General features: G+C 41.2%; 1 protein-coding gene and 1 long non-coding RNA gene across 2 annotated transcripts; both read right to left on the bottom strand.

The window, feature by feature from the left end:
- Positions 1 to 1,555: 1,555 nt before the first annotated feature.
- LOC309522020 lies at positions 1,556 to 4,393 on the bottom strand. Its single transcript, XR_014214813.1, has 2 exons — positions 3,608 to 4,393; positions 1,556 to 3,473 (listed from the first exon to the last, which is right to left on the bottom strand). It is a non-coding gene; the product is annotated as an uncharacterized lncRNA (long non-coding RNA).
- A 157-nt stretch (positions 4,394 to 4,550) lies between these two features.
- On the bottom strand, positions 4,551 to 25,712 carry SRP68 (signal recognition particle 68). Its single transcript, XM_082203892.1, has 16 exons — positions 25,515 to 25,712; positions 23,050 to 23,116; positions 21,828 to 21,941; positions 19,991 to 20,186; positions 17,542 to 17,624; positions 17,149 to 17,258; positions 15,945 to 16,027; positions 15,112 to 15,252; positions 11,534 to 11,632; positions 11,274 to 11,338; positions 10,537 to 10,696; positions 9,218 to 9,312; positions 8,540 to 8,669; positions 8,002 to 8,077; positions 7,372 to 7,424; positions 4,551 to 6,493 (listed from the first exon to the last, which is right to left on the bottom strand). The coding sequence occupies exons 1-16, from the start codon at positions 25,672 to 25,674 to the stop codon at positions 6,266 to 6,268; spliced, it is 1,860 nt and encodes a 619-aa protein (XP_082060018.1). The 5' UTR covers positions 25,675 to 25,712; the 3' UTR covers positions 4,551 to 6,265.
- Positions 25,713 to 26,053: the final 341 nt, after the last annotated feature.

Raw genomic sequence — 26,053 nt, forward strand, 5'->3', positions numbered from 1 at the left:
TTAATAACTTTTTAAACATCTTATTAAGAAACCCTCTAACTTTCCATTCTGACAGGCTTTGGATTCACATCTGCTTTTAACAGATCCATATCATTGTCCCACCAGGGGATTCTAGGGACAATGCCATTCATCAGCTTGCTCAGACGGTAGCGGTACCTTTTTACAGGTAGTAAATATGCCTTGTAACCCTGTCTCTAACCTGTACAACAGCTTGACTGCAAAGAGTGGCCATGCAACGGGGCAAGATTCTTGCCACCTTGTTCCTTATCCATATTAACAACTACTTTATGGCCAACTTTCAACCTGTTAAGTATCCAAGAGGTACTCTGAAAACCCATGAGGAAAGCTTGCATGGCATATTTGAGGCAGCACTGACAGCACAGCTGCCACTTGAAAGAGGGGCATATCCATTCATCCACACACTACCACTAATCAATGTTATAAACTCTGTGACTGATGGATAACTTTCTCCTTCCCATCTTTTTTCTCTTGTCTTTTATTCTTCCTTTTGCTCATCTTTTAAAGTCACCTATCTTTGGTTTATATTCTTGGCAGGTGTTATCAGTTCCTTTCTTCTCCTTGAAAGCCTCCTTCCCTCCCACTGTTAATCCTGATCCTGCTTTTCTTCTGTTCAGTTAGCTCTATGACAGTAAGGGTAGCAGAGTGCTAACCTTTTGCCCAAGCTGGATGATATCAACACAATGGGACAAGCTTTGTTTAGTTTCTAATAAAGCACTTGGAACAGACAGACCAGCCATAGCTTTGTTATATACAGTATTCACTTCAACTGCTGCTTTGTCTCCTCTTCTCTGGCTCTCGTATCACTGTTTAGATTGCATGGACTCGCTTGGTTCATTGTTGTGTACAGCAGCCTTTAAGACCTTTAAAAATAAATATTTCTTTTCACAATTAACGATGTTTAATTTTCTTGAGAGATATGTTCTTGCACAGAGGCTACTCTTCAAACATATGGAGAGGAGGCAGTTTGATTTACATGAACAGTCACAAAACGCCATAAAAAACACAAATAAAAAAATTCCTTCCAGTAGCACCTTAAAGACCAACTAAGTTAGTTCTTGGTATGAGCTTTCGTGTGCATGCACACTTCTTCAGATACCATACTTCTTCAGATACCATAAAAAACACAACAGTGTGTATATAGAAACCTTGAAAAGTTTTCCCTCTTTGGCCAGAAACTGTTCTGGGCCAACTTTGTACCACAGAAAAGCACTTTTACTTTGATAAACAGAGTTGCTGTTCATGCCTTTAATTTTCTTTTGATTTATCAGGCCCAAATTTGGCACCTGCTCTGTTTTTTCAAAAAAAAAACAACATGGGGGGGGGAAAGGTGTTAGTAGGATAGCACAAAACTGGGCTGGAACTGCTCTATGCCAAGCCAAAGGATAGCTAACTTGGTTATTTATTTTCTAAGCATATGCTTTTGCTACAATGACTTCAGCAATGCAACTGCTCAGTGACTGAAACCAAGGTAAATTAAGCATGGTGTTGAAAAATATTTCTGTTCTCAGCACTGCAGGAAGTACTCACCAGCAGATTGTATATACACACATATTTTTTTCCTCTGTTATGACAATTGGTTTTAAACAAATTAAGCAAATTGAGTTTGTAGCAGGTCTGCGCAGAATTAATGGTCCAGGTAGAACACGAGCGCATACAATGGCAAAACACATTTTTAAAAATGCAGATCTGGAGCATTTACAGTTTTTAATCTTTCTTAAAAGAGATAGGATACATTAAAGAGAAAAAGAAAAACACATGGAATATAAATTCATTCTTTTAACTCCTGACTGCAGTGTTCAAACAACTATTACAGCTTTTGTAACAGTGAACAGATCTCTCATTTTAAATTCAATGCCCTGGAATGACTGGGATGGCAGAGTGTGCCATTCTCTTATTCCGCTTTAAATTGTCGGGACATAATAACTATCCCAAGGTATTGTCTGGAGCTGGAGGTCCACATCTGCTCTCTGGTTATCCTAATCTGATTTCAAATGATTATTTGCTGACCTTTTAACTTAATTAAAGCAAAAACTTATCAAAAGTTGTGACACAATATTCCACACATTATCATTGCCTCAGTTAACTGTGACATCTTTATCACTAGGTGCTGCTGACTTCATTATACAGGCCGACAACCTATGAAATGTTAGCTAGTAGGCTTGTGTTGTCCAATAGGCTTCCAGCTCTTAGGTGTGTGGAATCTTTGACCCTACAAATGTTGCTGGACTACAACTCCCATCCTCCCTGGCTGTTGGCTTTGCTGGCTGGGGCTGCTGAAAACCTGAGTCCAAGAGCATACGGAGGTCCACAGCTTCCCCATTTCTTAATTGAACAAACTGGGCTCCTGAGAACTAAACTGCTCTTCATCACAACCGAGTCTTGCAACAATACTTCTCTGCATCTGTATCGTTTTTATTGCATCCTATCTTGCACTTATGCAGAGAACTGAAGAACCTCTCAGTGTTTTTCCTAAGTCAACACATTTTACTCCTAGATTGTTCTATTAACTTAAAAACTGTGACTTTACATAGTACAGACATCACTAACAGCCAAATATTTCTAGCTCAACCAAATCATCCTGTTTACCTTTCTGATCAATACAAGAAACAGACAAAGGTGTTTAAATTTCAACCTGATATAATCAAGGCCTGGGGGGGGGGAACCTTTATCAGCCCAGGGCGTCGCTCGTTGCCAACCTTCTGGAGGCCACATGCCAACATTGGGTGGGGCCAGAGGCAAAAGGAGGCAGAAGAAGGGATGTGGCTCTTCTCTGGGTACAGTAAGCTATAGCCAGTCAGGTTTCTGTGCACACATCTCTTCACCCAGGCAAGCAAGATGCATTATCACAGTTCAAGAATGTGCAAAAATGCTTGAGGGTGTGGGGCAGCATCAGTGAGAGGTGTGGCCTTAGAGGGAATTGGAGAGCTGCACTTGGCCCCCAGGCAGCGATTCCCCGCCCCTGGACTAAGTGAAAGACATCGCCTATTTCTCGACCAACTAAGCCAACACTGAACCGCAATAAGCTACACAGAAAATCAAGGCTCTTATAGAATCACTTGTGAATTCTGATGGAATTTATGGTGTAGGTGACTAATAGTGAAACTAAGCAATATTCTTTTGAACCAAAGGAAACTGAAGCTGGTGATTCATACTGTTAAATACCACCACCAAATACTGCATTCCTGTTTCTTCATTGAGTGTGACATTAATTTTTTTGTTTGTTTTTGGGAAATATGCATTTTTTATTGTTATCGGGCAGCTCCCCACTCCACTTGCTTCTATGCTGATAATTTGCTCAAAAGCATTCTATATAGATTTCCCCACCTCAGATATTCAAGAATTACTCAAATGTGCTTGCCAACTATATACTACTACCAGCCAACTGCGAGGATCTAGCATTCTACCACCAACAAACCTCTCCTGACTCAACTTTTAAGGCAGGCATAGGCAAACTCTGCCCTCCAGATGTTTTGGGACTACAACTCCCATCATCCCTAGCTAACAGGACCAGTGGTCAGGGATGATGGGAGTTGTAGTCCCAAAACATCTGGAGGGCCGAGTTTGCCTATGCCTGTTTTAAGGCTACATCTTCAGATGCAAACTACCTGGTTTTTATAATTCACATAGCTTTTAAAAAGCCCACGTTTCTGTGTTCTCTTTTGATGATTTCGTAGTGCATCACAGTATTCCTTTTACAATTCACAAATTCAGAGGGTAACACACTCTTAATCATTAAATGAAATCTATTTGTGATGCACAAACTGCCTTGAAACACTGCAGTGAGGCTCCCTGCTGCTCTTTTAACAGACACCTGACCCAATCCAAGGGTTGTGGCCCATATGCTGGCGCCCATTATGAACAGCAGCTGCTTTGGTGGTAGCTGCACCTGGATATAGGCCCTAACACATTGCTAAAGAACAGTTGAAGGGGAAGCCTTCAACAGACATGTGAGCAGCCGAAGCACAGTGGTTCCAACTCAATCATCCCATAGTTCGTCTGAACCATTTCAGCTGGCTCAAGATAGTAGTACAGTGGACCCTCAAGTTACGCACTGCTCTGGATATGTAATGTTTGGGTTGCGAACGGGGCAAACCTGGAAGTGTCCAGTTATGGACTTTTCGGGTTAAGTACAGACCCCCGAACGAATTTAATTCATATCTGGAGGGTCCACTGTAGTGGGTACATGTATGTGTGGCAGGAAGCTTTTTCCTTTTTTTTTTTAACCGCAGACACAGTTTGAAATATTGCTTTTACTCTCCCTAGAAATTTAGCTCCAACAATTGCAAAGGCAATTTTTCAACTTTCAAGTAAGGAAGCAGCAAAGTGGAAGCTCAGCACTGATTTCAATAGTTTACAACTACACTTTTAGAAAGTCTGACCAACATGCTTTGTTCCATAGCATGTTTCACAAAGGAAGTAGTCGCCATTTGTGACAGCAAACAAGGACAAAAGCAGAGGGAGTGGAATGTGTCCAGTTGCCCACAGGTGTGGGGTAGAACGCAAACAAAAAGAAAGTTTGGCTACATCTGTAAGAGGAGCAGAGTTCTCAGATTTAATTCAGATCTGAAAAGAGGACGACAGCAGAGCTTGAAGCAAAGTACAATCAACGAAACACTGATAGGCACATCCCCAGAAAGGAGATTGGACCCAGTCACTTGACAAAAGATCTCATTTCCATTTAACTTTCAATAGAACTAACAAATCATTGGCTTACTACTGCATCTCAATGTGAAATTTCATATCTTGATAAAATTAAAAAATATTACTTCCTTTTTCTTTTGCAATAGGTTCCCCCCCTATAAAACCCCCTTCCCATAGACAGATCAGAAAGACCATTTCTTTAAAACAGGTGGGGCACTCTTTTCATATGGTACATACATCCAATAACTTTGGTATAATTAAACCCAATTTATTTTTAATCTGAAAATTTTAATTCTCTGCAGCTTGTTAACTGAGCGGCTGAAAAGCAGTTTTTGTTTAATATTTCTATAACTGAACAATCCAGTTTCAAAACTGTTTCCAACAATGCCAAGAAGAAACAGAGCTAAACTGGAGCACAGTATGACAAAATATAAACACGAAAATATGGCTAAGGACTCTCATCTCCAACTAATATTTCAGACTACCTAAGACCAAGTAATATAGCTCGCAAAAAAGTCAAATATACAATTCAGGCTCACAAATGTTTAGAATAATTGTGCCTATGCATTTTTTTTGGGGGGGTGGGGGAATGATATTGACATAAAGATACTTGGATTCCCACAGCACAGATAAATGCTCTCACAAAAAAATGCACCATGAACACATGGCTAGAGATCTTTATTGCTTAAGATTTCATTGGCTCCACTTTTGATTCTTCACTAGTGGAATCCCTAAAACAACCAAATTTAATGTCAGAAAGGAGGTAAAAGACAGAATAAGCAACAAAACCACCCTCCCAATTTACCACTTTCAGCTAAGTTGAAGAGGGAAACTGAAGAAATGTCAGGAGTCTTTCAAGATACAAAATGATAGTAGCTTGTTCTTTCTGAAGCCGAAAGACTTTTTAGGTTCTAAGAAAGACCCTCTGAGAAACATATTCCTCTGTTCTGAGAAGTGGTGCCTCAATGTGGAAAGACTATATACAATACGCTTTAAAGTGTATTCTTAAACAATCTCATTTTTACTTTATAGATTTTAACCATCATATATCTTTAATCCAAGACTTTTGTAAATCTGAAGCTCCTGACTTTTGTTAAATACAAAAGAAAACTTTACATGGCTGTAAGCAAAAGTCAGAAATGGCAGGCAGTACAGATATCTAGCCAGCTGTGGGTTTTTGCATACTCTGCTTAGACAGTCCAAATCTGAAGACATATATGTGCCTTTGGTTCCCCTCTGTTCTGTACTGTCCAGAGGGCTGGGTTAGCTTTTTGAAAATTAAAAGTACCATATCAGCTGTAAAACAAAATGATGATATGTCTAGCCCACACAAAGTGGGCATTATTCCTGCCTGAACTGATTGATAAATGTGATTTGAGACTCCAGCTCTTTCCTTCAGTTTCAAATGTTGGGAGACAGACCACATTATGCATGTTCTCAGGGTGGAAAGTTTCTAATAAAACAGGTGTGCAAACAAAGAGAATAGTGGGAAGTTATTAAAGACCTCCCATACAGATTTTAGACATAAGTAGTTAAGGTCTGAACCTGCTGGAGCCATCCCAAAATACAGGAAGAAAAGCACTCTTCTTGAGAATGGCCCCGGTTAACTCCGGAATCCAAAGATGCCCTTGATATATCCTGTGAGACCACTCTTTGCTTTCTGCTCCACTTTGTCCTCCAGGGGCGGTAAAGTAACATGGTTGAGAGCCAGGTCAAAGAACAAAGGCTTGCATGGTATCGGTTGGAATTCTGGTGGGAAATGCACCAGACTGGCTTGCTTGCTGACAAGAGAAGGATCCAGGCAGAAAGTCTCAAACCGTTCAGAAAGTGGCTTGATATCAAAGGAAACAAAAATCTCAGATAAGATTAGTTGAAACAACATTAGCTACCAAGTGAAGTCTAGCCTAATGGCCAGGCAGGAACCTATTATCGCCTTCCCCATCAGTTCTGACTTTGTGGGTAACATGTCCAAGCCAGTGAGGAAGGTAAAGTAAGAATGGATATTTCATATGTACTGCCATGGAAACCTCAGAACCTTCTTTTAAACCACTCCACGAGACAGTTGCTCTTCTAAGCCTGAAGAGGAAGTATTTTAAACTCTGCTAGAGAGGGTGTGTGTATGCATACTTACAGAAAGCTGACAGCTTCTCAAAAATGAGTCAACTGTAGAGTTGCACAAACTTGGTTAAGCGTTTAGACCTGTTCTACGCTCATTTTTCTTATCTCTAAACAGCTTCTGAGCTGTCAGATTTCCTCCCAGATCTGGATGAAGGTCCTCATTATCATGCTAAATAGAGTTCAGGTGTAATGCCTGGGTGATTCTGCAAAACTTAGCTGAAAAGTATTTTTATTCTTCATGGTCCAATGTCACGAAATTCAAAGCTGTTTATGGATGAGGAATGGACTTTCGCTTGCCCAATGGGACTTCCTCTTTCACTGTTCCTCGCTCCCTGTGCTAAAAAAAACACCAGTCTGCCCTGGGAGGTTGGGGGACCTGGGGCAGATCTGGGGTGTGTGGGAGCTGCAGAAGGGAGGAAGGGGAAGTCCCAGTCTATGAGCAGCAGAAATCTGCAATTAAATGTACTTGTAAGAATCTGTCTAATTTGTGTAACTAAAAGCATGCTTGTGCAAACTGCAACATGTGGTACGTTTGCTGATTATGCTGAAATAATCTATTTTCCATCTCACTAGCTACAAAAACTGTCTTACCTTGCCATCCTTGACCTGGGATGGTGATTCAGTCTCATGGTTGTCACCTGCATCTGAAAGGTGCCACAAGAATATTTTAGGAAAATGCAGCTCCTAGCAATGCAACTACCTATAAAACACATCAATAGTATACAAGCATCTATTGTCACAGCTTTCAGAACATGTTCCTATTCTCTGTTGCAATTTGAGATTTATACGTAGTTGTCCTGTTTTATTTATTTATGTGTAATAGTGCCATCAATACTGCAGTCTGAAATTTGACCCAGGCGGTGGGGTGGCTGGTTGGGGACAGAAGGAACGAACGACTGCATGTTGACTTGAGTTACACCGGTTTCTTTTCAGTAGTGATTAAGAACTGTGAGTTGTGCTGAACAAGTCATAGAAAGGTTTGATGCCTTTGAAAGTGAGGATGAGGAATTTGTGCTGCATCTGGGAGTGATCAGAAAGCCAGTGGAAGTATCAGAAAAGGTACCAGAGGGGGACGGTTTTAGTGATAAGAGTTCTAGATATATGTAGGCAAGAGGTGTCTACAGCATGAACCAGAATTTTTCTGAAGCAGAGAAAAGGCTACAATTTCACAATGCTGAAAAGGGAGAAGCAATCTATACAGAAGAAATGGAACCCACTCACCTAATATGGCAGCTGCTTGCAAGGAGTATTTTTCTGCATTCACTTGAGTGATCAGCTCTTGGACATCAGGCAGCTCCTAAATAATCAGATCAATTATGTAAAACATCTTCCAGGTATTAAAAGTTTTATGCCATTAGCAATTTCAACCACTGTTCAAAAACTCCTCAGAGACAGAAGATCACCCAGAGCAGCTTCAATCACAACAGACAAGGAAGCAAAGCATTTACTGTGCATATACAAATACAATCCACAGTAGCCGTTACAACCCCACAGCCTGCATCCAGCAGTACCATTGAGATACATATATTCAGTATATTTTCTGCAAGAAGAGGAAAGTCTCTGGAAGTCACAGCTGCATTTGCGCACTGTACCGTAAGGTCTACAGAGCAAGAATTTACAAAAGCTAAACATCATATTACTGCTCAGCAGTTAAAGAGCCAGTTAAAAATGTATACACATGGTCTCTAGTTAATTGCACACGGTCTTTCAAGAGCTTTCACTGACAAAGTTGCTCCATGCTGAATGGAGAGTTTCATACCTTTAAGCTGTTCTTATAAGTTCCAGCTTGGGCCTGGACTTCGCTGGCATATTTCAGAACTCGATCATACAAAACAAGGGCTTCACTCCACTTCTTCACTAGAACATATGACTGTGCAATGAAAAAACACCTAGTGGGGTGGGAAGACAACATTGGGTGCATTCATATTCATGTTAAAAACAGTTCAAACAATAAAAAAGGATATAAAAAACAATTTAAAAGCAATTTAAAAGAAGCCCACTCTGCTGAGCAATTTCTTGTCTGCTTCTTGTTATCAATCAACTCAGTTCTCAGTATAATTGGTTTTTTGTTAGTCACAACAGGGCTGCTTCTGAATTAGCAGAAGAATGTTGCCTGAGGAAAGTGACTTCAAATTCAATCAGTGTTGAAATAATAACTATTTGCTTAAGTTTCTGTGCAAGAACTTTATCTGGGCCTCTAACATTTATATGCTATAAGTTTGTATTTTCAATGTTTACTGCAATGAAATCACCAACACACTGTGGAATGGCACTGCAAGAAATCTTCTGGTACAGCTTACACAAGAGCTCACAGAACACCACTTATACTTTCTCCTTCTATTCTTGGTTCTTAGGATCCATGCCTCTGTATTCAAATATTAGCTGTACTTTAGCTACAAGTAAACTGATCAAGTAACCATGTTTGCTTGAGAATTACCTGTAAGCTTTATACACCAGTGTCTTTATCCCAATTTCCTTTAGGTAGCCTTTATCTTCTTCCAGACCAGGAAGTTGTGGCAACTCTGCCAGATTCTTCAATGTTGAAGAGAATTAACAGAAGGGAGGGAGGGGGAGGGGAGAGAAACAGTTATTGAATATAAATAGTATTTCATAAATCAGAAATGCAACTAGTGGTTTACAAATGAAGGTGTCTTTTTTGTAAAACAAATTGTTTTTAAAATCAAATGGTATATAAATCTTATTAAAATAAAACAATGATAATCTTTCACCAAAAGTAATTAAGTATTTTGTTATGACAGAGGCCTGGGTTCACATGCCACACTAAGCCAAATGATGGCTCGGTGTAAATGCACAGCTGTCTGGTTGTTTCGCTGCTGCTGTATTGAAGTAAGCCACAGTTTGGCTTAACGTGTCATCCAAACGCGAGCTCACGATTTAGCTGTCTCGAGACTAACCATGAAGCATAATCAAGGTTCGTTCTTCGTTCATGGCTCATGGCTAGTCTGGAGAGAGCCAAACTACAAGGGTGGGTTTGGACAACATGTTAAGCTAAACTATGGGCTTAGCTCAGCATGGTTAAACAGTAGCAGAACAACTGGGGAGTAGCAAAGTCACCACCATCTCCTTCCCAGGAGCCCCCAACACTTGTGCCAAGTCACACTGTGGCTTAGAGTGATGTGTAAACCAAACCAGTAGTTTTCACAGGATGGTTGTTTGTTTCTTCAGTAAGAAACACAAACATATGAAATAACTGAATAAGGAAGCTACAGCATCACTCTTTTAAACACTAAATTTTTCTTAAACCCTTTCCACATGCTCCCTTTAAGAATAACCTGCAATTATCAGAATTATCTATGTACTAGCTGTAGTAAATGCTCATATAGGAAAGTGACAAATGCATCAAATTTAGTCTCCCTACAATGAAGCCACATTTCCCCCAAAGACTTGCATCTCAAAATACAGAAAAGACTATAAATATTTGGAATGCTGACCAGCTGGGACTGTGTGCTTGAGGTGGAGTCCTCTAGGGACAATGAACACGGCAAAGATGTACTTGCAGGAATGAACAGGCAGGAGAACAGACTCATTTTGAGAGCATAAGGCTCTAGAATTTAAGCACTACTATAGGCTATACAGAATTTTCAGCAGACGATTGTGATCTCTGGTTGCCGAATAATGCATTAGGATCTCCCTGCAGCTTTATAGCACTTGTGCTTTCTGATCCTGATTTGCGAACTTAGGAAAGGATTAAGAAATATGGAACCAGAAGACTTCCTCCCCCTCCACTGCTATTACCTGTAAGATGATGTCATAAAGGCGTATCAAATCCTGAGGCCGAGGTGTACGCTTGCCATCTTCCTCGGGCTGCTGCTGCTGAAGCAGCGCCTTCTGCAATGCCTTTGCCATACTCTCATTGCGCTTGATGGCTGTGGACAGCTTGATGTATGTCAGGTAACTAGAAAGCATGATTAAAGGAGTTTTGTTAAAGCCATTTCAAAAACACCTGGACATACCATAAAACCTTAACAGGCAAAATGGGCAAGTGAACAAGGTGACTGTCAAACCTTCCTAAAAAGTTTATTGAAGAACTCTAGTCTGACCACCTTACAAGTTTTTCTCGTTGATATATTTGCAACAAAACAAACAAGTAGAACAGAGTTTGGAACATGTTTAACTTTGGCTTGTTTACAAACCCTTATTAGCAATGTTGGAATATTTAAAGCGTTTGTTATATTGCTGGATTTGAATGATCCACAGTCACAAGCCATTAAGAGTTTAAGATCTATTCAATAAAGATTGCGGGTTTTCTCCAACCAAGTTGTATGTCCCACACAAGCACTTCTTATGCAACATAGCTTCCCCTTCCCTCTTCTCATTCTATGTGCTCCCTCAAATCTGTTATAGGGTCTCTCCAAACTTGCAGAACAGATTTGGTGGGCTGCTTGGCAAGAGAAGGGGTGGGGAATTCCAATGTGCAAATGGGATGACTTCACAGGATACAACCCTAAATTAGTATCTAGAAAGACTCCCACCTGTGCAGGTACTGGATATTAGTAACCTTTCCAGAATCCACTTCTGAAGAGTGTTCCCGCTGCTTCTGTTGGGAGCAGAACAAAGCTATATTGTATTTATTTGGGGAGCACACAAGAGATAAAACAAAAACTCAAAGCCTGAGAGATACTGTACTGCAATTTATTACACTTCATAAAGAACCCTACAGGGTCTGTCACAAGATGTTTTCTTCAAGCACTCAGTTAAAAGGTGATGCACAAGGACAATACTTTATCCTCACCTGATCTGGTTTCAGTTCTTCACGAACAGCTTGTATTGCATCTCGACACTCACTCAGCAAGGATTCAAACAGCCGTTCTTTAGTTTCTTCTTCTTCTGCCTAAACAAAGAAGCACCACAGAAACATTGAAAATCCATTAGGCCGCTGCTACTTTTTCTGAAATCATAAAGGAGGTAAAAGCTAAGAATTCTAACAACTCAGAAATGCAATATCATGTGAAACTTTACAGAACGTTACACTGCTTGCGGAACAAACTGTAGAAACTTGGCCCTGTGGCTAACATTCCTGAGATGCACTAGGGAAAGTAGTGTGACTATGTTCAAATCCCTAAAAAAAAAAGGCCTTCTATAGTAGTTTCTCATAAAAACTGTTTGTAACTGTTTCATCAGTGCTGTACCGTATGAACTGAGCAAGAAAAACCAAGAGCCCACCAGGCTCATTGTTATATGCTTAGATTGTCTAGTTCCAGACCACAATCTTCAAAGGCAACCCCATGTATAATGCACTGTAGTAATCTACATAGACTACCAGACCAGAGAAACAGAACCTCGGCTGTCCCCATCCAGACAGAGATACAGCTGGATCATCAGCTGCAGGTGATGAAGGGCTCTCCACACCATGAAGATTACTATTTATATAGTGCCATATCACAAAATATCAAGACCTCCAGAGGAAGTAATGGGATCTAGAAGGACCCCACAAGCTGCACACCTGTTCCTTTGTGGTGTGAGACTCCACCCAAAACAGCTTGAACCCCACCCATCCAGTTTAAGGAACCACCCACTAACAGTATCAGCCTTTCCTAGATTAAGCTTCTGGAAGGCTAAAAGTTCCACTTCCTTGGTATACGGCCTGATTTGATTAGATCAGCATGTTTGAGAGCCATGGCTTGCGCATTGCAGGATTAGGGCTGCACTCCAGAAGCCAATTACTCTCTAGTTTCATTAGCCTGAACAGCCCTTCAGAAAACTTCCCTAGCAGTTTTGGGATAGGTTTGGGCATAGTAGCTTTAATTGCTCATCTAACTAATGTTAACTGGATTAATAAACTTCAAAAATATGCTGCTTATTCTTCAGGTATATATAAAGGTGGTTTCTAAATATTAAGGAGGGACATTGGTTACTCTGAACCACCACCGAGACAAGCTAGACAAGTCTGACAGCATTCTCAGCAACACCCATGAGAGTATGTCAACTTCAGACATGCAAAGGGGAAACCAACTAGAATAATGATGAAGTAATAAAACGCCCAGCAGACAGAACAGAGCTTCAGGACTGGCTAGGGGAGAAGGCTGAAGTTAGTGTATTGATCACTCATGTTAAACATAACTATGGACAAGCACTGGGTGCACTGCGACTGATAACAAGCTCCTTCAAGAAATAGATGTATCAGCAAAGGTTCTTAAAGAGCAGAACTGAAGGCAAAATAGACTTGAACTGGATTAATAGCTTGAATAAGTAAATACTTGATTCAGAAGCATGGTTACAGTTTTACTTCTCTGCCTGATGAGACCCTGAAAGTATTTTCTTCATAATGTTCAGCATCTGCTTAACAACATTTGTATACAGTGGTGCCCCGCAAGACGAATGCCTCGCAAGATGGAAAACCCGCTAGACGAAAGGGTTTTCCGTTTTTGAGCTGCTTCGCAAGACGAATTTCCCTGTGGGCTTGCTTCGCAAGACGAAAACGTATTGCGAGTGTTCTGATTTTTTTCCGCTCCCCCCCTTTTTCTAAGCCACTAATAGCCTTTTAGCCGCTATGCCGCTAAGCCTTTAATAGCCGCTAATAGCGCTAATCGGGTTGCTTCGCAAGACGAAAAAACCGTTAGACGAAGAGACTCGCGGAACGGATTATTTTCGTCTTGCGAGGCACCACTGTATATTGTTGTGGGTGTATCCATTTAGAGATTCCCTTGTAACTTGTACAAAAACAATTGTGAGAACTGGATATTTAACCAGGCTGTGGCTCATAGGATTGCCTCTAAATAAGACTCATGTATGATCCACTCAATGAGGATTCCACAAATCTGCTTACTTCATGACAAGTAACAAGTGCTGTTCCTCCATTTGACATGCACCAATGAACCTTTGCTGGTGGGAAGCTAGAAGTACCTTCAGGGAAGAAAATGGAAATACACTTTTTCTCTTGAAAGTTGCCCTGCAGCGGCTTCGTACAAAAACCCAGCTGGAAAGGAGGAGGGGGAAGCCCTCCTTATTTCTTCTCCCATAGAGAAAAAATGTGGTATCTTTCCCTTCCCATTCAGCTTCTCCAACTGCCTGCAACCATTTGCTACTGGCTCATTCCTCCATGAAGGAAAAGAAACAGTTTTGCATGTTAAGACTTTTGCAGAAGACAGCAGCAGTCCTGCAAATCCTAACAGGAAGGTAAACACTCCCTTTGTTATTCTACAACAGGCATGCCCAACTCCCAAGAGACTGCGATCTACTCCCAGTATAAAAACAAACTGGCAGTGGCAGTGATCTATCCCTTGTCGTTGGAGGGAGGAGGAGCGTGCGAGTGGTGGGTGGATTGCCCCGAATTGTTGAGCTTTTTTTAGGAGGGGAGTGCCCAGAGTGGTTGGTTGAGCTTTCTTGGGGGAGGATTGCACAAAGCACAAAGTTAGTTTTACAGTGGTACCTCGGGTTACATACGCTTCAGGTTACAGACTCCGCTAACCCAAAAATAGTACCTCGGGTTAAGTGCTTTGCTTCAGGTTGAGAACAGAAATCGTGCTCAGGCGGCAGCAGGAGGCCCCATTAGCTAAAATGGTGCTTCAGGTTAAGAACAGTTTCAGGTTAAGAACGGACCTCCGAAACAAATTAAGTACTTAACCCAAGGTACCACTGTACACGATAAGGTTGCCGCGATCTACCAGGATCAGCCAGGGGTCTACCAGTAGATGGCGATCTACTGGCTGGACATCCCTGTTCTACAAGAACAGGGGGAGGAGAGGCAGCGATCCATGGCTTGTACTTTTGCAAAATTTGCATAACAGAAGCCACCTCTTCTTTCTTCTCCACCCCTATTCTATGAGGAGGGAAAACATTTACTTTCCCTTCCTACTGGGCTTCGGCAAGATGCAGCAACGGCAAGGTGCTACTTGCGCCTTCTGCAAAAGCCTAACACTTCTCAGAGTTCTCTGCACAAATAAGGTTTGGGGACAGGAGGGGCTGGTGGTGAACTCAATAAATGAGTTTGACGAGTAAGCCAAGACAAAATTTGGGGAGCGCTATGTACGTGCAAGTGTCTGCATGTCAACATGTGATAATTCCAGAAGCCAATCTACGTGTACTCACTGACTTGGCGACATGCCTGATCATGACAATTATAGGTCAGAAAATACACATCACTTATATCCTCCCACATTCTTTTTGGCCAAGGTTCAGCCAAGACACTGGAAAATCGTGAGCTACACCACCTGCTGATCACACAGCTCTATTACACAACTTTTCTGGGCGTAAATCTGCACCGCCCCCAACACAAGTGGATGATGTACAGCTATCTAATTACAAACAAGAATACAGGACTTTGACTACAGTAAAAATCACAGTGACAGATTGCAGGGAGTTTATACTTACCTGAGCAATAGCTGCTTCAGTATCAGCCATCCCCAGCAGGAAGATCCTCACTTTGTCTATCTTCACTGGCACTGTTCTTCCCCTCCATTCTACCTCACTCATAGTGGCTGCCTGCTTTGCTCGGGTTTGGGTGATTAATGACTGCAAAACAGAGAAGCTACTATTTAGAAATGCAAATAGAAGGTTGTATTTCCCACAATATTTTACCTAGATCTGTGCAACAACCATGATGACAGCCATAAAATCTGCCTGTTTGTTTTTCAAACATTAATCTGATAACACATTCATTTTTTTAAATAAGCAGTCTGTCCTATCCCCTAAAGGCAAGTAATGATCAGAAATCAAAATATTTTAAAGTATTTTTTTAAAATGCTCCTAAAACCACTAAGGACTCTTCTGTTTATTATACTTAGTCAAAAAAATCCTTGCCTACAATAAATTATCTAGAGCTGGGTTGTCCATCATAAAAGTCAGGGAGTGCTGTCAGATCTTTTAAAGGATCCCAGTGTGTTCCGCGGCACTTTTACTACACAAATGACTAAGCCACCTTCAGTGATCATATGCATCTGGGATGCGTACACATATATCTGCTTTGCTAGGTGGCTAGTTGGAGGAGGAGGAGGAGGAGAGGAACGTTCCAAGTCTTCCAGGACACAGCTAGGCATCTAAATATGTGATTCATTTTAACAGAACAAATAGCTTTCCATGTCTGCAGGACACACTAGATGGCAAGTTTTCTCTATAGCCCATCCAAGTTTGACACTATTGGTCTAAGTTCAGGCTTATGCCAACTTTTGCAAGAAGGGCTCTTTTTAAAAAAGAGAACAGATTACCTCAAGTTTTTCAGCAAGAAGTCCCTCAGTGCCTCCTGATCTCAGTCTCATTTGCATTAGCTCACTAATAGCAGACTGGTCACCTAAGAAACAAATAGCAGTGCACAATATGTGACCTAGCACATTTTGTTACATTGTGAGAAAACAATTCCAAGCCTCGTGATTGTGAAGTAAATGAAAAGAACACTGGGAGCAACATGTTACATTTGTGTCTTGAATATGTATGCACGAAACAGATATGCTGTAATGATAAACGGCAATTTGCAACAGTGGGCTGAGAAAGGCAACTGTAGTTACTGGCTATTTTGAGTTATTGGGTTGTTGTTTTTATTTTGATTGTATATATTGTGGTTTTCATGTTGATCTTTTCTGTGAACCGCCCTGAGACCTTCGGGTATAAGGTGGTATATAAATTCAATAAATAATAATAAATAATTTAATATTTTCAGCCCATGCTAAAAAGAGATGCTGACTATGCACAAGGACCCCCATATTTACAAACCTTCGTTCTCAAAGGAAAGTTACATATTACTCAGTTGCAAGTAGTTTCATCTGTGGTAGAAGACAGAACATGGGGGGGGGGGTTCTCAAACCTTTCACATTAAAAGCTACCGATTTTTGCTCTATAAAGGAAAACGTTCTGCTGTTTCTGTGAGGAGAAAGCACATGGGGTGGCAATTTTCAGCAGGAAAAAAAATGCTGGAAAGAGAAGGGTAAGATCCTCCTCACGTGAAGATTGCAGCTTTAGCAGCTTCTTCAGGAAAAAACTGCAAGACACATGTACTTTGGACTTTATTTTAAATGACCAGGTTTTTATCAAGTATTTTCTGCCTCAAGATCAAAGAAAGTAATGGAAAAATTGGGATATTAATCACTGCATAGAACTGAAGTAAAAAAAAAAAAAAAAAAGCAAGCACCTAGATCCAACTTATAACCATTAAAGCCCAATTTTGATTCTTGTTTTCTCAGCTTTCTGTGTTCTCCAGCACATTTTCAAGCTCTTGTTTACAATTATGACAGGCAGAACTATTCCAAGTAAAGGCAGAAATTACCAAAACATCAAGCTGAGGGAAACTCTGGACTTTAAACGGTGCACCAAGCATATGCTCAAGTATGTATTACCCCTTGAATCTCTTTTGGCAGGTGAGCAAATGTAAACAGTACTAGCAGACTTTTAAAATATTTTTCTTCTTGGTTTACTTACCAATATTATAAGCACAATAACGAATATTTGGGGAGATCTCCTCCACTCGCTGATTATATAGTATAGCCTGCTCATCTGTGAAAGCACTAGCCAGCTTTTCATATATGGTTCTGCAGCAGGAAGATAAAAACTTAATAGTTTCTATTTTACAACAATGAAAGTCCTTTCTCTTTAAAATAAATTACTGTTACAGTACTGAGCTGTTCTTACAAAGCCCTTTTAACTTTATCATGCTGCTCAGTAGGACAACTACTCTGGGTCCAAAACTGATGGGGAGGGGGGGTTATATTGGAACACAGAGGAGAATTTGCGTGGAAAAACTCATCAACATGTGATAGGATTAGTTTAACAGATTCATATTAACAAAGCAATAGGAAGGATGCGCAAACTCACTTGCATTTGTTGAATGCCTCCATTGCTGCTTTCCATTCCTGGCGCTCAAAGCGGAGCATACCTGTGAGGTATGCTGTATATGCCTGTAAATCAAGGAGGGGTGCCTATTAGTCGGTGCAATAGTACAGTCTCAGTCTACAGCCAGCAAGAATACAGCCAGCAGAGACTGGAAACTTGCCTGAACACTATTCTTTTCCCCGGTTGCCTACATTACCTCAAATACCACGACAAGCATTCATACAGTAAACCTGGCATTCAGCCCTAACATTTACATCACTACATACATTGTACAAGTTATACATTCATGTTTCGAATTCATGTTTTCAGAAACCTAACCCCAAGTGAAAAGGCTCTAGGAATTATGCAATGCTGTTTTTAAAGACACGTTACTAAGACTTGTGTTACTTACTGGCCAGTTGTTGTGCAAGTATTCATGCTACTCCACCACACAGAGGATGTTCAGGTAAATGAAAGAACACGTGCACTATAATAAGTAAATCATTAAGCTGCCAGAGTCAAATAGCTGCCTGGGTGTGATAAGTCACAAATCAGAATATAGATGGATTCTAGCATAGATAATATTTTTGGAACAAATTCCTAAAGGATGTGTTAATCAATTGCTATTAGCTCAGGCAGCTAAAAATGGAATGTACATAGAGGAAGTAGAATTTTACCCTGACTCAGCACAGCAATTTTTTATTCTTTCTTGTTTTTTTCCTGTGCTCTGCAGACAGTCAGTTTCCTATTCACTGAATACATAAGCTAGGCCCCAAACTCCCACCTCACTCTTCTAGGTTCTGCCTCAATCAAGGAACCCCAGGATTTGTAAAAATGAAAGTCCCATTCCCTGTAAGTGATAGCCCTGCGGGGGCTTAGTTTAACAAGAGGGCTGCATTCATTTCTGGGCAACCTTCCAGGGGCAGCATGCCAGGAGTGGGCAGCACCAGAGGCAAAAGTGAGAAGAACAGCAAATGTGAATTTTACCTTTATGCAATAGGCTAGTTTATATATATATATATACACCCCCCACACCTCCCTATGTTTCACCCCCCAAAAAAGGAAGCAGCATTTATTAGAGTTCAAGGACTCTAATAAACACTGAAAGAAGAAAGCAGGGCTGGTGCGACCTGGGGAGAATACCACAGGTGAAACAAAGAGACCCAAGTCCTTATCCCTGCTACTGTCTGACCGTTTCCAGAAAAGGCTCATTTTATATATAGGAGTTCCACTGGAAATATTAGGCAATGGTTGCTACATCAGAAGATATACCGCAAAATGTTGCAGTGCACCGTAACCTCCTAGCAGGAGTGTTCCTGTTCAGGTTTCCAGCCAGCCAGCCTAACCCTCCTCCAATATAAGCTGCAAGGAGTTCAAGCAGAGTATCCCCTGGTTTTCTGTTCCAACTGACACTCAACATCCTGTGACTATAGAATAATCCTCACTGGAGTAGAGGATTTCTTTTTTACGAGCAGAGATAATAATTGTTATTTATTTTTCCAAACTTTATAGAGTTCTTCCAAACAGGCTGATACCTCCTTCCTGTTTCTCAGCCAAAAGTTGAAAGTGAATGACAGGACAATTATCTATGCTTCCTATAAGACAGGATGAAGATTCAACCTTCTGGACAGAAGGTGTGAAATGTCAGATTTGAACTTCCATAATTTGATATGCTACAGCCTGATATTTCCAAAAACCGAGCGGTGTTCAACTACTGCATTTCATCAGCACAATTATTTCAAGTTGCATGACAATTTCCCTCTCTATTTTCCTTGTGCATGGCCTGCACGCTCCCCAAATCTGCTCCAGAGTATTGGGGAAACCCTTAGAACAGATTTAGAGGTTGCATGGAACAGGGTACAGGAAAGGGTGTTCCTTTGCACAAGCCAAAATTATTGCACTGACAAAACATTCACTTAGCACTATATTGGATTCCACTCACCATCCTCAAATATATCACTCGTCAACCTTCCATCGCATGTCCTTATATATGTAAATAACAGAGCCTGCTATTTCAAACAAGCATTTGCATCTCCTGACCTTTTTGCTGCATCTGCTATGGCACACTATTGTCCTTCAGTCCCAGGTAGACTACAGGAGGAAGCACTGGCTAAGCAGCATACATATCGGCCAGCTGGAAACATTCTATGGGCTGAACCCAACCAGACTCCTGTCTAGGATTAGCTGCTATCTGCTTTCTTTCCCCATTTTCTGTACTGGCTTTCGGATTAATGATCTGTCTCAGACTTCACAGACCACTATTCTGATTCAATGAAATTATGTTATTTAACTTGGGCTTAAAAAGTCGCTACAAATATACTGGACATTCCTAACCTAATCTCCACAGGAAGTTTTAACATTATTTACAAATCAGATTGATTTATCCAACACGAAACAAAATGTCAGTTTATATCTTCTATGCTATAAAAGGGTTTTGAAAGTTAGCAGTAACCTGAGCTTCCAGCTTGGTCTTGGCATCCACGCGGTTGCTTTCACACAGGCGCTCCAGCTCCTCAGCATGTTTTACTGCTTTGCGCAGGCGAGATAACAAGTGGAATCGTTTGCGAGGTTCTGTGTTGGCTTCCTGCTTAAGCTGCATAGCATAACTCCAGGCTCTCTCAGCATCCATCAGAATCAAGAGCAAGTATCTAGTATAAGAAAAGACAAGACAGCTTAAAAATCTATTCCAAACAAATTTCTTTCCTTTATTTCACTTGTGCAATAAAAACCCATGGAACAAGTTCTGCTGTGGTTAGGACAGATTTATCTACCCCATCACCTTTAAAGCCTTGATCGCACATCCTGAAGACCATTCTCCTTTTGCGTAACTTAAAATTTGTAAGGAAACTGCCTATATTTTTTTTAAAAAAACCTGCTTTGTTGATGTCTAATTGTTTTAGTTGTGAAATGTTATTGATATTCATACAAGTTGTATTCAATTTATTGTATTGGTATGTGTGTTTTTCTTACTATATTTTATCTCTTAAACGGCATATAACGTCATACCTTGGTTTTCGAACAGTTTAGTTCCCGAACGTTTTGGTTCCTGAACATGGCAAACCCAGAAGTGACTGTTCCAGTTTGCAAAATATTTTTGGAAGCCAAACATCCAGCGGGGCTTCTGATTGGCTGCAGGAACTTCCTGCTGTCAATCAGAAGCCGCAATTTGGTTTTCGAACATTTTGGAAGTCGAACGGAGTACCGGAACAGATTCCATTCGACTTCCAAGGTACGACTATACATAGTATGTATGTATGAATAAATAAATAAATAACATCAGTTTCAGATGTAGTGTAAAAACCTGGAGGTGGTACAGGTACCTTGAGCAAATTGTTTTGAGGCTGGCTGTGGTCCCTGTTTTGGACTGTGCCATCCGCACTGAACTTACGAGGTCCTATGCTGCTCCTTGGACTAGCAATGATCAACACAGGAAAGGGGGTAGCTCCAAATTAGCTTGTGAACTTTTTCATTCAAGTATGTGGAATCTTGATACTCAAATCCCATTTTATCTAAAGTATCCCAACAATTAACCCAACAAATCCGATCCCCCAACAAAGTAGAAAGAAACAAAGATGGCATTTTGCCCGCCCACCCACAAATAAATTAGCATACAAATATGCATATCAAAGTCTGGTAGTCAGGATACTGATTTCCACGTCACTACATTTAAAGAGGGAAAAGATCAGTAATCCGCTTCAAAACATTTTTATAATACTGAGCAGGGCCACCTACCGTATTTTTTGCTCTATAAGACGCACCCGACCATGAGAAGCACCTAGTTTTTAGAGGAGGAAAACAAGAAACAAACCCTCTTGAGTGAAGAGGCAGGAGCGCTCCGGCTGCACTCAAGAGGCTTTGCGTGGCTATCCCTGAAGCAGGAGAGCAAGAGGGATTGGTGCACACCAATCTCTCTTGCTCTTCTGGCTTCAGCAATAGCTGCGCAGCCTGCATTGGCTCCCTAGGGAGCACACACATTTCCCCTTACTTTTTAGGAGGAGAAAAGTGAGTCTTATAGAGCAAAAACTATGGTATTTTGAAGTTGAACAGTTCTCTCCTCTCCTCACCAGCACCCCAAATCTGCAGCACACAGTTGAATAATGTCACCCATGGTGATGGGGGAATAGCACTGCTAAGGTACATGTAGTCAAAAGCCATTGATATAGGCATGCAACACCATTTCCCTTCACTACTGGAGGTTTCTGATTGAGAGATATAACCAGAAGGTTATAACTTTACCTGCCCCTTTTGGCAAATCAAAAAATCAGCGTGGCTATTGAGCGTCCTAGTACCTGTTGTCGGATAACAGTTCTTCTGTTACTTTCTTGCCTGTGAACTTGTGCCTATTTCCCATCTTGAAGTTAAGAGTTTTTCTGAGTCTTCTTAGTCGTCGGGAGCAGTAACCTCTGAAGAGAAAAACCACAACTTTTTAGTTCTTACAAAGAATAGAACTTGGGCTGGATTCAACTAAAAAGGTTCCAGGAGCCAATGCAACAAGCCCTGCTAGCCTAGTGGGGTTCCCCCTCCCCACTTTGCTTGGGAAGGCAAGGAGAATCCCCAGAACAGTGTGTGGAAGGAGGAGATGGGAGTTTGTTCTGTCTGGCAAGCTTGCACTAACAGAAGGATAGGATTTACACAATGTTGAATTCCATTTTTTGCCTATTTGACTAAGAAAGAGGAGGACAGTAAAAACAAACCTAGAACTATAATACATTTCATATATTAGAGGGCACCATGTGTGGCTGTCATCAGTTTTTACAGTGGAAGACAGTAGTCATAGCCAAAATGTTAATAATCAGGAAATCTTGGCAGCCTACATGACAGATTTACAGAACTGAATGGAACCACAAAGCAGCTGCTTTAGAGTGGTGCACCAAATGGCTTATGGTAATGAAGCCTTTAGTGCCTAGTTCTGAGTAAGTAGCTTTCCATTCAGTGTTTTGCATACTTCTCTACACACCTGTAAAAGCTGTATTATATAAATTATATGCAACACCCATGCTAGTGCTTTATAGAATTGAAGAAAAAACGATTCAAATAAATGGGGAAGTATCTTTAAACATTAAGTAGATACAAATTTTCATAAAGAAGTGGAAGGAACAGGTTCTCTCTAGGTTTGCCATACGTCCGGAATTTCCCAGACATAGCCCTCGTAAACAGTGTCTGGGCGGAAATCGCTGAAATGTCCGGGGAAACCCAGTTGTATGACAGCCCAGGTTGGTAGTGTAGATTTTGGTGAATTTCAATAAAAGTAGCTCAAAAGTTTGTTGTTGTTTTTAAAAAAAGCTGCTCAACAATTTTGGGCAAAACTTTAAAAAGCTCAACAACTTTAGGGGTGGGGGAAGAAGCAGCTCAACAACTTTTGTGTCCAGATTTGATTTTCACTTTTTGAAATATGGCAGCCCTGCTAAAACTGCAGAAAGAACTAGCATCTGTTTAGACCTAGTTATTTAAATAAAGACAAAAGGACATTGGCGGCAAATCATTCCCATTCATTATTCCTAGTATACCAACCTGTATCTCTGAAAATCACCATGCCGTAACCCATGCTGCTGTTGCGATTCCTTAACAATCTGAAGGACTGAAGAACTTGTTAAGGAAACGTTAAACAGGATGATAAAGTTGTATCATTAAAATGACAGCTGTTATTTAGAAGCACATGTAAATAACTTTCTATTTTGTAATATTACACTGATACTTATTTCTGAACTGGGAAAGCGTTAAACAAAGTAAGTTTTACAAATTACCCCAAGTAGTATTCACTGGAAAGCCAATACAACTGTGTACAGTGGTACCTCCTCGGGTTAAGTACTTAATTCGTTCCGGAGGTCCGTTCTTAACCTGAAACTGTTCTTAAACTTAAGCACCACTTTAGCTAATGGGGCCTCCCGCTGCCGGAGCACGATTTCTGTTCTCATCCTGAAGCAAAGTTCTTAACCTGAGGCACTATTTCTGGGTTAGTGGAGTCTGTAACCTGAAGCGTATGTAACCTGAGGTACCACTGTATATCAATATTAGCTTGTCTAAATTAAGTTAAGCTATATTCTGGGAAACCCAATGGTTCCTTATATATTTATAAAGAGATATTTGATGATGAGATAAAGTTCAATGGGCTTACTTCCAGGTAACTGTATCTAGGACTGCAACCATAATCATTAATTTGTGAGATTAACTGATCTAATTTATTACAGTTACAGAATAAAAACTGGTACACATAGGCCAATGAATATAGTAAGAGTACAGATAAATTCAAAAAGAGGCCAAAAGGTAGTCTGTAGTTTACATTTCCCATCTGCCTTTTCAGTAAAACATTAAGAGTAGACACTTAAAATAATGAAGTATCAAAAATTCATGGGATCTTCTGATCAGTTTAAATAAAAATTTTAAAAATCAACCTTTCTAGGCTCCTAACGCACATTATAAAAGGCATGAACTACAGGTTCCCTCTTCCTGATTCCACAGAAACAAAGATATTTATTAAATCTTAATATTTATGGAAGTCAGCCAATTAGCAAAACAAAGGGCAGAGCACAATAACAAGTAAGAATAAATGCTCTCCTTATTTAAAGACAGCTAATACTGCATGTGGCAATTGCACAGTTTGGGATATTGATTTTCTGAAATGGTATACTTTCCAGTAGGTTTCAATGAACTGCTACTATGAACACTTTGCAGTATTTAGTGGTAGCTCTGGAGAAGGAGGCAAAAAGTATGCCTTTGAATTATTTTCAGGAACTGTTAAATTTTATACAGCACACAACACATTTCTACATGATCACCAGTTACTTTTAATGCCAATCACCGAACTAACTTTCAAACACTGACCTTTGTTCATCTGACAATTTGATGCTGCCCTCATCAATCCATAAACAACTATTTCACTCTATATCAGAGTATATCTATTCCACAACAATGGCCTCTTGTCTCCCCCACTGTCTAAATTGTAAGCATCTAAGTGCAATGACTTTGTGGAAGTTTTTATTTTAAACTTGTATTGCTTGGTGAAGTGTTACATATGCTGATAACACCAAGGAAAAATTAATTGCACTGAAAGATTCACAAAGTTTTGCAAAATAACACTATGGGCCTGGATTTCTTTCCACAGTATAACATTTCATTTTTATATAGCAGTTCTGAATGCTTCTCCACAATGTCCAACAGCACAGGACTGCTATATCAGTCAGAAGAGCTTAACAGTACTTCTATAATCTGCTATATGGAGCAGATTACAAAGAAAAGACACCCCCCCCCCGGGGAAAATGCATATGGAACCAAATAATTCCAAAGAATAACTCTTTCCTCCAAAAAGAGATCGGTAAGCAGGGCTCTGAATCCCTGCTCAGCTATCTTTGCTACAAACTGCACACGGATTTCACATTTCAACACTGCTTTTTTCCAGGTAATAAGTCTGCCATGGCCTACTGCCCCAAAATAAATTCCACACGGAGCCTTTCAGAAACAGGCGCGGCCTGCAAATCCAGGCGGTTTAGGGGATGGTAGTGGAAAGAGAAAGTTCTTCTTAAATATGCCATATGTTGCTGTTGATCCCAAATCCATTCTGTCACAATCTCAAGGAGTAACGCCCCCCCCCAACAAAAAAAACCCCGACCACCCCATAACGCCTGGCTAAAACTGTACCCTAATGTAAAGCTAAGATGGGCGGGGTATATATAATAACATTATTATTAATTATTACTAATCTGCTGCTCTGCATCCCTAAGGTCCACGTCAGCTGCTCCCGCTAATACCCATTTTGACCCTTCTTCCACTAGGAAATCTGCCAGTGGCCCCTTCTCCGACAGCCACATCCCCAGCCCTGTAAAGAGCGAGGGAGGAGGCAGCAGCGGGAGAAAGGCCCACGGAGGCCGAAGGGGCCAGAGGCTTCCTGAAGGCCAGAGCTGCATGGAGGGCTCCGCCGCTCGCTTAAGTGACACGTCCCCACTAAGCCCTCCCCAAACCCCGTCATGCCGGCAGGATACTTTCCAGGCCCAGGCTATCGCCGAGGCCGCCCGGTTTCGGCTTCTCATTCTCCTTGTTCTCCTCTAGGCCCGCCGTGGAGCCTCCGCTGTTGCCGCCGCCGCCGCTTCCACCACCCCCACGGCCGCTACCGCCGCTGACCACCTGCCGCTCAGCCGCCATCTTGCGCCTGTTCCACTCGCGGCGCGAGGCATCACGGGACGGGGGAGGCGAGCCGTCGGGAGCGCGGGGCGTAGCGGACATGGCCGCTGAGGATGACGGGAAAGAGGAGGACTGGGCTTTCGAAAAGAGAAAGCGCTTTAGTAAGGGGCTATTTAAATGGTTGAGGCCGCCCCCGAGCCGCTGCACATTCGGAACTGGGGCGGTACGTCAGCAGCTCCGTTAGCATTTAAAGCTGAAGCGGAGAAGCCGGCCGGATTTTTTTTTTGGGGGGGGGACTCCAACTCCCACCCGCCCCGGCTAGCGTGACTAACGGCCAAGGATAATGGGAATTGCAGTCCAACAAAAACATCTGCAATTCCCTAGTCCCTCCGCGTGTAAT

Source organism: Podarcis vaucheri (genome assembly GCF_965113315.1).
Source record: "Podarcis vaucheri genome assembly, chromosome: 2".
Taxonomy (NCBI): domain Eukaryota; kingdom Metazoa; phylum Chordata; class Lepidosauria; order Squamata; family Lacertidae; genus Podarcis; species Podarcis vaucheri.